The 13,204-nt window shown below is 34.7% G+C and overlaps 2 protein-coding genes across 2 annotated transcripts in view; one reads left to right on the top strand and one right to left on the bottom strand.

Annotated features, from left to right (window-relative positions):
* LOC133544954 (target of EGR1 protein 1-like) overlaps positions 1-7,257 on the bottom strand; it is a 19,343-nt gene extending 12,086 nt beyond the window's left edge. Inside the window, exons 1-3 of the mRNA XM_061890205.1 lie at positions 6,925-7,257; positions 1,489-1,529; positions 1,045-1,300 (exon numbers count right to left, since the gene is read on the bottom strand). Of these exons, the coding sequence (XP_061746189.1) occupies positions 1,045-1,300; positions 1,489-1,529; positions 6,925-7,038 (411 nt within the window). The 5' untranslated portion in view covers positions 7,039-7,257. The remainder of the gene's footprint in view (positions 1-1,044; positions 1,301-1,488; positions 1,530-6,924) is intronic.
* Positions 6,984-13,204, top strand: part of LOC133544955 (THAP domain-containing protein 1 B-like) — a 10,578-nt gene continuing 4,357 nt past the window's right edge. The window contains exons 1-2 of the mRNA XM_061890206.1: positions 6,984-7,824; positions 11,432-11,591. Coding sequence (XP_061746190.1) covers positions 7,675-7,824; positions 11,432-11,591 — 310 coding nt within the window. The 5' untranslated portion in view covers positions 6,984-7,674. The remainder of the gene's footprint in view (positions 7,825-11,431; positions 11,592-13,204) is intronic.

Below are 13,204 nucleotides of genomic sequence, written 5' to 3'. Positions count from 1 at the left end.
TCAAATTAATCAGTCTCCTCCATTTTGAAAATGACAGGGGAAGTGTCACTCGTGACGTGACGAGTTTGAGCCGGTGGTAATTTGTAGTATTTTTTAATAATTATTTTTTTATTGTCATTATTATTTGAATTGTTTAATGAAAAAATATTTATAATATAATATGTATTTTATTTGTATCATGTTATCATGTTCCTTGCCCTTTTGTGGGTTCTTCCGAGGATGTTGTAGTCGTAATGATTTGTGCAGTCCTTTGAGACATTTGTGATTTGGGGCTATATAAATAAACATTGATTGATTGATTGATACTTTTCATATTATTTTCATTTTTAATTATTATTGTTTTATTATCATTATTATTTTATTTGTTTAATAAAAAAATATTTAGAATATGGATTTTATTTTTACCATGTTATACTTTTCATATTATTTTCATTTTTACTTATTGTTTTATTCTCATTATTATCATTTTAATTGTTTAATAAAAAATGTATTTATGATATATTATGTATTTTATTTTTATCATGTTATATTTTTCTTTTTAATTATTATTGTTCTATTGTCATTAATATTTAAATTGTTTAATAAAAAAATATTTATAATATATGTATTTTATTTTTATCATGTTAAATTTTTCATCTTTTTTCATTTTTAATTATTATTGTTTAATGTCATTATTATTTTAATTCGCTAATTATTTGGCGAAACGAGTAATTTCCAGGCAGGCGCATACTATATACCCGGCGGCAATTCAAGGAAATACGGTATTTGCACTATGCTGACCCCTCTCTGTCAGTTCACGTGGCCTGCCACTTGGTTGCTGTTGTTCCCAAAATATTAAATTTTATTATAATTAAGTGGACTTTGGAATATTTAGGAACGAGGAAATTTCATGACTGGAAATCACTGAAAGCGGCCCATTCTTTAGGACACCTGACTGTTATAATTTGGTATGGGTGGCCAAATACTTTTGGCAATATAGTGTATGTTTGAAACACTACACAATTGATGTTTATAAAAGTATCTACGGACGATGAGTGTGCTGACCTTGTCATTCCCCTTGTGGTAGGGTATGCCGTGAGCGTACTGCTTGTTGAAGTCGAAGCCGTGCTGCACCAGGAACTGCACCGACTGGGGCTCGATGATGTACTCCTCTGAACAGAGCAGGGTGAGGTTGTACACCTGGACCAGGTACGTGTCTGCAGACTGCTCGGCGAGTTTCTTGTAGCAAGCGATTCCCAGGGAGAGGATGGAGCGAGAGCGAGCTGCGTGGCATATGGCCTTGTACCTGTCTTCTATACACCTGCAGCACACAGGTGACATATGACTTTGTACCTGTCTTCTATACAACTGCAGCACACAGGTAAAGACCCTGAGCCACACACACACACACACACACACACACACACACACACACACACACACACACACACACACACACACACACACACACACACACGTCTTATGTTATTGTCTGGCAGGTATACTCACGCAGCAAGTAGCGACGTCCTGTTCCCCAGACCACTCAGCTCCTGTTATTAGCAACAATCACGTATTAGTGACTATTGACATGTAAATAAACACATTTACACAGCATATTACTCCTAATATTTGCAACAATCACGTATTACTGACTTTTGCATGCAAATCAACACATTTACGCACAATATTACTCCTATTTTTTGCCACTATTATGTAAAAAGTGACTTTTGATGTGTAAATAAACACATTTACACAGCATATTAGTCCTATTTTTAGCAACAGTCATGTTTTAGTGACTTTTAACATGTAAATAAACATGTTTAGACATCATATTACTCCTATTATTTGCAACAATTACATAAGTGACTTTTGACATGCAAATAAACATGTTTGGATGTCATTTTACTCCCATTATTTGCAACAATTACATAAGTGACTATTGACATGTAAATAAACACATTTACACAGCATATTACTCCTGTTATTTGCAACAATCACGTATTACTGACTTTTGCATGCAAATCAACACATTTAGACATCATATTACTCCTATTATTTGCAACAATTACACATTAGTGACTTTTGCATGCAAATAAACATGTTTAGACATCATATTACTCCTATTATTTGCAACAATTTACATTTTGAGTGACTATTGACAAGTAAATAAACACATTTACACAGCATATTACTCCTATTATTTGCAACAATCACGTATTACTGACTTTTGCATGCAAATCAACACATTTACGCACAATATTACTCCTATTTTTTGCAACTATTACGTAAAAGTGACTTTTGATGTGTAAATAAACACATTTACACAGCATATTAGTCCTATTTTTAGCAACAGTCATGTTTTAGTGACTTTAACATGTATATAAACACATTTACACACCATATTACTCCTATTTTTTGCAACAATCATGCATTAAGTGACTTTTAACATGTAAATAAACACACTCAGACATCATATTACTCCTATTATTTGCAACAATTATACATTAGTGACTTTTGCATGCAAATAAACATGTTTAGACATCATATTACTCCTATTATTTGCAACAATTTACATTTTGAGTGACTATTGACATGTAAATAAACACATTTACACATCATATTACTCCTATTATTTGCAACAATCACGTATTACTGACTTTTGCATTCAAATCAACACATTTACGCACAATATTACTCCAATTTTTTGCAACTATTATGTAAAATTGACTTTCGATGTGTAAATAAACACATTTACACAGCATATTAGATCTATTTTTAGCAACAGTCATGTTTTAGTGACTTTAACATGTATATAAACACATTTACACACCATATTACTCCTATTTTTTTGCAACAATCATGCATTAAGTGACTTTTAACATGTAAATAAACACACTCAGACATCATATTACTCCTATTATTTGCAACAATTATACATTAGTGACTTTTGCATGCAAATAAACATGTTTAGACATCATATTACTCCTATTATTTGCAACAATTTACATTTTGAGTGACTATTGACATGTAAATAAACACATTTACACAGCATTTTACTCCTATTATTTGCAACAATCACGTATTACTGACTTTTGCATGCAAATCAACACATTTACGCACAATATTACTCCTATTTTTTCCAACTATTATGTAAAATTGACTTTCGATGTGTAAATAAACACATTTACACAGCATATTAGATCTATTTTTAGCAACAGTCATGTTTTAGTGACTTTATCATGTAAATAAACACATTTAGACATCATATTACTCCTATTATTTGCAACAATTATACATTAGTGACTTTTGCATGCAAATCAACACATTTACGCACAATATTATCCTATTTTTTGCAACTATTATGCAAAAAGTGACTTTTGACGTGTAAATAAACACATTTACACAGCATATTAGTCCTATTTTTAGCAACAATCATATTTTATTGACTTTAACATGTAAATAAACACGTTTACACAGCATATTACTCCTATTATTAGCAACAATTACGTACTAGTGACTTTTGACATGTAAATAAACATGTTTAAAGATCATATTACTTCTATTATTTGCAATAAGGATGTATTAGTGCTTTTTGATATGTAACTAAACATATTAAACAGCATTTTTCTCCTATTATTATCAACAATTACGTGTTATTGACATTAGACATGCAAATAAACATGTTTAGACTTAATAATACTCCTATTATTTGCAACAATTAACTTTTAAGTGACTTTTGACGTGTAAATAAACACATTTACACAGCATATTACTCCCAATATTTCCTACAATGATGTATTAGTGAATTTTGACATGTAAACAGACACATTTATGCAGCATATTACTCATATTTTTTGCAACAATGATGTATTAGTGACTTTTGCATGCAAATAAACATGTTTAGATGTCATATTACTCCCATTATTTGCAACGATTGCATATTAATTGACTTTTGCATGCAAATAAACATGTTTACAGAGCATATTACTCCTATTATTAACAACAATTGCGTATTAGTGACTTTTGACAAGTAAATAAACATGTTTAAAGATCATATTACTTCTATTATTTGCAATAAGGATGTATTAGTGCTTTTTGATATGTAAATAAACACATTACACAGCATTTTACTCATATTATTGTCAACAATTACGTGTTATTGACTTTTGGCATGCAAATAAACATGTTTACAGAGCATATTACTCCTATTATTTGCAACCATTACATTTTAAGTGACTTTTGACGTGTAATAAAACATGACAGAGCATATTACTCCTATTACTTGCAACAATTACGCATTAGTGACTTTTGCATGCAAATAAACATGTTTAGACATTATATTACTCCTATTATTTGCAACAATTACCTTTTAAGTGACTTTTGACGTGTAAATAAACACATTTACACAGCATAATACTCCTAATATTTGCTACAATGATGTATTAGTGAATTTTGACATGTAAACAAACACATTTATGCAGCATATTACTCATATTTTTTGCAACAATGATGTATTAGTGACTTTTGCATGTAAATAAACATGTTTACAGAGCATATTACTCCTATTATTTGCAATAATGATGTATTAGTGCTTTTTGATATGTAAATAAACACATTACACAGCATTTTACTCCTATTATTATCAACAATTACGTGTTATTGACTTTTGACATGTAAATAAACACATTTACACAGCATATTACTCCTATTATTTGCAACCATTACATTTTAAGTGACTTTTGACGTGTAAATAAACGTGTTGACACATCATATTACTCCTATTACTGGCAACAATTATGCATTAGTGACTTTTGCATGCAAATAAACATGTTTAGACATCATATTACTCCTATTATTTGCAACAATTACCTTTTAAGTGACTTTTGACGTGTAAATAAACACATTTACACAGCATATTACTCCTATTATTTGCAACCATTACATTTTAAGTGACTTTTGACGTGTAAATAAACGTGTTGACACATCATATTACTCCTATTACTGGCAACAATTATGCATTAGTGACTTTTGCATGCAAATAAACATGTTTAGACAGCATATTACTCCTATTATTTGCAACAATTATGCATTAGTGACTTTTGCATGCAAATAAACATGTTTAGACATCATATTACTCCTATTATTTGCAACAATTACCTTTTAAGTGACTTTTGACGAGTAAATAAACACATTTACACAGCATATTACTCCTATTATTTGCAACCATTACATTTTAAGTGACTTTTGACGTGTAAATAAACGTGTTGACACATCATATTACTCCTATTACTGGCAACAATTATGCATTAGTGACTTTTGCATGCAAATAAACATGTTTAGACATCATATTACTCCTATTATTTGCAACAATTACCTTTTAAGTGACTTTTGACGTGTAAATAAACACATTTACACAGCATATTACTCCTATTATTTCCTACAATGATGTATTAGTGAATTTTGACATGTAAACAGACACATTTATGCAGCATATTACTCATATTTTTTGCAACAATGATGTATTAGTGACTTTTGCATGCAAAGAAACATGTTTAGATGTCATATTTCTCCCATTATTTGCATATTAAGTGACTTTTGCATGCAAATAATCATGTTTACAGAGCATATTACTCCTATTATTAGCAACAATTACATATTAAATGACTTTTCACATGTAAATAAACATGTTTACACATCATATTACTCCTAATATTTGCAACAATGACGCATTAGTGACTTTTGCATGCAAATAAACATGTTTATACATCATATTACTCCTATTATTTGCAACAATTACGCATTAGTGAATTTTGCATGCAAATAAACATGTTTAGACATCATATTACTCCTAATATTTCCTACAATGATGTATTAAGTGAATTTTGACATGTAAACAAACACATTTATGCAGCATATTACTCATATTTTTTGCAACAATGATGTATTAGTGACTTTTGCATGTAAATAAACATGTTTACAGAGCATATTACTCCTATTATTTGCAATAATGATGTATTAGTGCTTTTTGATATGTAAATAAACACATTACACAGCATTTCACTCCTATTATTATCAACAATTACGTGTTGTTGACTTTTGACATGTAAATAAACACATTTACACATCATATTACTCCTATTATTTGCAACCATTACATTTTAAGTGACTTTTGACGTGTAAATAAACGTGTTGACACATCATATTACTCCTATTACTGGCAACAATTATGCATTAGTGACTTTTGCATGCAAATAAACATGTTTAGACATCATATTACTCCTATTATTTGCAACAATTACCTTTTAAGTGACTTTTGACGTGTAAATAAACACATTTACACAGCATATTACTCCTATTATTTTCTACAATGGTGTATTAGTGAATTTTGACATGTAGACACATTTATGCAGCATATTACTCATATTTTTTGCAACAATGATGTATTAGTGACTTTTGCATGCAAAGAAACATGTTTAGATGTCATATTTCTCCCATTATTTGCATATTAAGTGACTTTTGCATGCAAATAATCATGTTTACAGAGCATATTACTCCTATTATTAGCAACAATTACATATTAAATGACTTTTCACATGTAAATAAACACGTTTACACATCATATTACTCCTAATATTTGCAACAATGACGCATTAGTGGCTTTTGACGTGTAAATAAACACATTTACGCAGTATTTTACTCCTAATATTTGCAACAATTACGCATTAGTGACATTTGCATGCAAATAAACATGTTTAGACGTCATATTACTCCTATTATTTGCAACAATTACCTTTTAAGTGACTTTTGACGTGTAAATAAACACATTTACGCAGTATTTTAAACCTAATATTTGCAACAATTACGCATTAGTGACATTTGCATGCATTAGTGACTTTAGGACATGTCAATAAAAAACAGCACATTATTAAATCCTCCATCACGCACCGTGTCGAGAGCCAGAAAAGAGGATGACGTCATAGCCAGCACCATGGCGGGCCAGAGTTCTTTGAAGTTGTCATGCTGGACATCAATGACCGGCACCACCATCGATGACGTCATGACCACAGGCGGCGGGGAAAGTCTACGACGACGCTCGAACTTGCGCGGCTCAGGCGGCGGACTCACTAAGAGGCGAGACGGCGCGATGTGTGTGTTATGTTGTCAAATGTGAGGACTTTGTGAGAAATAATCATCTTTTAGCGACGAGCGAAGGAAAACATGGGCACGCGGGCGGCGATCCACGGGGTCCTGTGAGTGGAGTGGCCGACAACACCTTGCCTGTTTTCCCGCTTTAAGAATCTCCATAAAAATCTTAAAATTCCAGTTCCATTTGAATTAAAATCACTATTTAATAATCATATTTTCCATTAAATCTGTATGTGTTGTGTAGATTTTTCACAATTCTACACGCGCTTTCTGTTTTGTTCAGGCGCTTGACGAGGACGACTATATTACGTCTCCAAGCTTGGGTCGCCATTTTGGCTCAAACAAAGTCAGAAACATTCGCTGAAAAGAGGAATAATTTGTTTTTAACTCGCCTTCAAAAGTCTCGCAGAGGAGCAGCGTTTTGTTTTTGGAGCTACGACTTCAAGTCTGGTGAAAACATCGACGTTTAAGGGAAGATGAGAAGCAGCAGGAGTTGTGTGATGATATAGTGGACATAATCCATCCATTGTCTACCGCTTCGTGGACATAATGGGCGGCTGCTCTGCGCCTCACTGTTCCAACTCCACCAGCATAGGCAAGCAGCTCTTTAGGTTCCCCAAAGATCCTGTCAGGAAGAAGAAATGGGTTGTGAATTGCCGACGGGATTTTGAGCCAACTCCACACTCCAGACTCTGTCAGGTGAGACATTTATTTACCTGTCAGGTGAGACATTTATTTACCTGTCAGGTGAGACATTTGTTTACCTGCCAGGTGAGACATTTGTTTACCTGTCAGGTGAGAGATATTTATTTACCTGTCAGGTTAGACATTTATTTACCTGTCAGGTGAGAGATATTTATTTACCTGTCAGGTGAGAGATATTTATTTACCTGTCAGGTGAGACATTTATTTACCTGTCAGGTGAGAGACATGTATTTACCTGTCAGGTGAGACATTTATTTACCTGTCAGGTGAGAGATATTTATTTACCTGTCAGGTGAGACATTTATTTACCTGTCAGGTGAGACATTTGTTTACCTGTCAGGTGAGAGATATTTATTTACCTGTCAGGTTAGACATTTATTTACCTGTCAGGTGAGAGATATTTATTTACCTGTCAGGTGAGATATTTATTTACCTGTCAGGTGAGAGATATTTATTTACCTGTCAGGTGAGACATTTATTTACCTGTCAGGTGAGAGATATTTATTTACCTGTCAGGTGAGACATTTATTTACCTGTCAGGTGAGAGATATTTATTTACCTGTCAGGTGAGACATTTATTTACCTGCCAGGTGAGACATTTATTTACCTGTCAGGTGAGACATTTATTTACCTGTCAGGTGAGACATTTGTTTACCTGCCAGGTGAGACATTTGTTTACCTGTCAGGTGAGAGATATTTATTTACCTGTCAGGTTAGACATTTATTTACCTGTCAGGTGAGAGATATTTATTTACCTGTCAGGTGAGAGATATTTATTTACCTGTCAGGTGAGACATTTATTTACCTGTCAGGTGAGAGACATGTATTTACCTGTCAGGTGAGACATTTATTTACCTGTCAGGTGAGAGATATTTATTTACCTGTCAGGTGAGACATTTATTTACCTGTCAGGTGAGACATTTGTTTACCTGTCAGGTGAGAGATATTTATTTACCTGTCAGGTTAGACATTTATTTACCTGTCAGGTGAGAGATATTTATTTACCTGTCAGGTGAGATATTTATTTACCTGTCAGGTGAGAGATATTTATTTACCTGTCAGGTGAGACATTTATTTACCTGTCAGGTGAGAGATATTTATTTACCTGTCAGGTGAGACATTTATTTACCTGTCAGGTGAGAGATATTTATTTACCTGTCAGGTGAGACATTTATTTACCTGCCAGGTGAGACATTTATTTACCTGTCAGGTGAGAGACATTTATTTACCTGTCAGGTGAGAGACATTTATTTACCTGTCAGGTGAGAGACATTTATTTACCTGTCAGGTGAGAGACATTTACTTACCTGTCAGGTGAGAGACATTTACTTACCCGTCAGGTGAGAGACATTTACTTACCTGTCAGGTGAGAGACATTTATTTACCTGTCAGGTGAGAGACATTTATTTACCTGTCAGGTGAGAGACATGTATTTACCTGTCAGGTGAGAGACATTTATTTACCTGTCAGGTGAGAGACATGTATTTACCTGTCAGGTGAGACATTTGTTTACCTGTCAGGTGAGAGACATTTATTTACCTGTCAGGTGAGAGACATTTATTTACCTGTCAGGTGAGAGATATTTATTTACCTGTCAGGTTAGACATTTATTTACCTGTCAGGTGAGAGACACTTATTGACCTGTCAGGTGAGACATTTATTTACCTGTCAGGTGAGAGACATTTATTAACCTGTCAGGTGAGAGACACTTATTGACCTGTCAGGTGAAAGACACGTATTTACCTGTCAGGTTAGACATTTGTTTACCTGTCAGGTGAGAGACACTTACTTACCTGTCAGGTGAGACATTTATTTACCTGTCAGGTGAGAGACCTTTATTTACCTGTCAGGTGAGATACATTTATTTACCTGTCAAGTGAGGGACATTTATTTACCTGTCAGGTGAGAGACATGTATTTACCTGTCAGGTGAGACATTTGTTTACCTGTCAGGTGAGAGATATTTATTTACCTGTCAGGTGAGACATTTATTTACCTGTCAGGTGAGAGACACTTACTTACCTGTCAGGTGAGACATTTATTTACCTGTCAGGTGAGACATTTGTTTACCTGTCAGGTGAGACATTTATTTACCTGTCAGGTGAGAGACATTTATTTACCTGTCAGGTGAGAGATATTTATTTACCTGTCAGGTGAGACATTTATTTAACTGTCAGGTGAGAGATATTTATTTACCTGTCAGGTGAGACATTTATTTACCTGTCAGGTGAGAGACACTTACTTACCTGTCAAGTGAGAGACATTTATTTACCTGTCAGGTGAGAGATATTTATTTACCTGTCAGGTGAGAGACATTTATTTACCTGTCAGGTGAGAGACATTTATTTACCTGTCAGGAGAGAGACATTTACTTACCTGTCAGGTGAGAGACATTTATTTACCTGTCAGGAGAGTGACACTTACTACTTGTCAGGTGAGAAACATTTATTTACCTGTCAGGCAAGAGACATTTATTTACCTGTCAGGAGAGAGACATTTATTTACCTGTCAGGTGAGAGACATTTACTTACCTGTCAGGAGAGAGACATTTTTTTACCTGTCAGGTGAGAGACATGTATTTACCTGTCAGGTGAGAGACATTTACTTACCTGTCAGGTGAGAGACATTTACTTACCTGTCAGGTGAGAGACATTTACTTACCTGTCAGGTGAGATACATGTATTTACCTGTCAGGTGACAGACACTTACTTACCTGTCAGGTGAGACATTTATTTACCTGTCAGGTGACAGACATTTATATACCTGTCAATTTAGTTGATCTGCCTACATGTCAGGTGAGAGACATTTGTCAATTTAGTTGATCTGCCTACATGTCAAGTGAGAGACATTTATTTACCTGTCAGGTGAGAGACATTTATTTACCTGTCAGGTGAGAGACATTTATTTACCTGTCGATATAGTGTTTCTGCCTACATGTCAGGTGAGAGACATTTATTTACCTGTCAGGTGACAGACATTTATATACCTGTCAATTTAGTTGATCTGCCTACCTGTCAGGTAAGAGACATTTGTCAATTTAGTTGATCTGCCTACATGTCAAGTGAGAGACATTTATTTACCTGTCAGGTGAGAGACATTTATTTACCTGTCAGGTGAGAGACATTTATTTACCTGTCGATATAGTGTTTCTGCCTACATGTCAGGTGAGAGACATTTATTTACCTGTCAGGTGAGAGATATTTATTTACCTGTCAGGTGAGAGACATTTATTTACCTGTCAGGTGAGAGACATTTACTTACCTGTCAATTTAGTTGATCTGCCAACATGTCAGGTGAGAGATATTTATTTACCTGTCAGGTGAGAGACATTTATTTACCTGTCAGGTGAGAGACATTTATTTACCTGTCAGGTGAGAGACATTTGTTTACCTGTCAAGTGAGAGACATTTATTTACCTGTCAGGTGAGAGACATTTATTTACCTGTCAGGTGAGAGACATGTATTTACCTGTCAGGTGAGAGACATGTATTCACCTGTCAGGTGAGAGACATGTATTCACCTGTCAGGTGAGTATGTGTGCCTCTAGTGTTGGACTCATGTGTGACTTAGTATTTCCGGTCTGTGTTTGAATGTACCCCAAGGACCATTTTGAACAGAGTCAGTTTGAGGAGATCGCAAAGTCTGCAGCGGGAGGAAAGAAACTGAAGCCCAATGCCATCCCGACTCTCTTCAATGCTGGGGAGCCTCCATACCCTGCTGTCACCACACCGTTCCTCGTCCTACCCCTCCAACCTGAGCTAGGTAAGTTCTACTCATTTACAGTCCTGGTCAAAAATGTACGTACACCTGTAAATATTTTGTTGTGATGTAGTGATTGGAGCACATACTTGTTGCTCACAAAAAACTTTCATGAAGTTTGCTTCTTTTATGAATGTATTATGACCCTCTGTCTCTGCACGATTCCTTGCTTCTTGTCTTGTTTAATAGATGTCATAACTGTTTGAGTCTGACAAATGTGAGCTGGGTCAAAAGTATACATACAGCAATTTTAATATTTGCTTACATGTCCCTTGGCAAGTTTACCTGCAATAAGGCGCTTTTGGTAGCCATCCATAAGCTTCTTCTTCTTCAATTTTTGACCACAAAATTGGTGCAGTTCAGCTAAATGTGTTGCTTTTCTGACATGGACTTGTTTCTTCAGCATTGTCCACATCTTTAAAGTCAGGACTTTGGGAAGGCCATTCTAAAACCTTAATTCTAGCCTGATTTAGCCATTATTTTACCACTTTTGAGGTCATTTTCCTGTTGGAACACCCAACTGTGCCCAAGACCCAACCCCCGGGCTGATGATTTTAGCCCGTTCTGAACAATTTGGAGCTAATCCTCCTTTTTCATTGTCTCATTTAAAGCAGCAGTTCCATTGGCAGCAAAACAGGCCTAGAGCAAAATACTACCACCACCACTATGTTTGACAGTAGGTCTGGTGTTCCTTTTCTCCTCCAAACATATTGTTGGGTATTGTGGCCAAACAGCTCCGTTTTTGTTTCATCTGACATCACATGACCAAAGATAAAACTTTCCAGAGGAAAGTTCTGTGGTCAGACGTGACTTGAACGTGTGGACAATGCTGAAGAAACAAGTCCATGTCTGGAAAAGCAACACATTTAGCTGAACTGCACCAATTTTGTCAAGAGGAGTAATGCACTTTTTTTGAAATGTTGTCTTATTATTAACAATCTTCATGTAAGACAAAAACACATGTATATCTTTGCTTTATGCATTCTAACTCGTAAAGAAAGGCTAGCAAAAGTCAGCGAACAACAGAGCTAATATTAAAAAAAAAACTCAAAAAATCTCCATCCGTGTTTTATATACACGCTATAAGTACCTATGTGATGTAGTAATAGGCACATTCGTGTTGTCGTGGCTTGCGCAGCCCTTTGAGACACTCGTGATTTAGGGCTGTATAAGTAAACATTGATTGATTGACTGACTGACATGTACATGTTGCTATAAATCTCACAGACACATCATAGCGTTCGCTATTTCCTTCTACAACAACTCTACTACTACTACTACTTGTCTTCATGAGAGACAAGACTACTTTGGGACAATTTAATAATCCAGATCTTTTTTTTTTTTGAGCCTGAACATAAGGAGGAACACTGTATTTTCCAGACGATAGAGCGCACCAGAATATAAGCCGGACCTACTAAATTTTAGAATAATTGTTTCCTTTATATTAGCCACAGATATATACGTTGCGAGATTAGTTTTTTTACACAAAGATTCTGTAAATATTTATTTACCTTATATATACCTTAAAATATTTATTTATATACTTTTAGTGCTTGCAAAACGGCTGATCAAACAAAACAGAAGTCGTCACCATGGACCTGCTAGCTGCTAAACAG

This window comes from Nerophis ophidion, linkage group LG28 (genome assembly GCF_033978795.1).
Source record: "Nerophis ophidion isolate RoL-2023_Sa linkage group LG28, RoL_Noph_v1.0, whole genome shotgun sequence".
NCBI lineage: Eukaryota > Metazoa > Chordata > Actinopteri > Syngnathiformes > Syngnathidae > Nerophis > Nerophis ophidion.
Note: the sequence above shows the minus strand (reverse complement) of the source record. Positions and strands in the feature narration are given on the sequence as shown.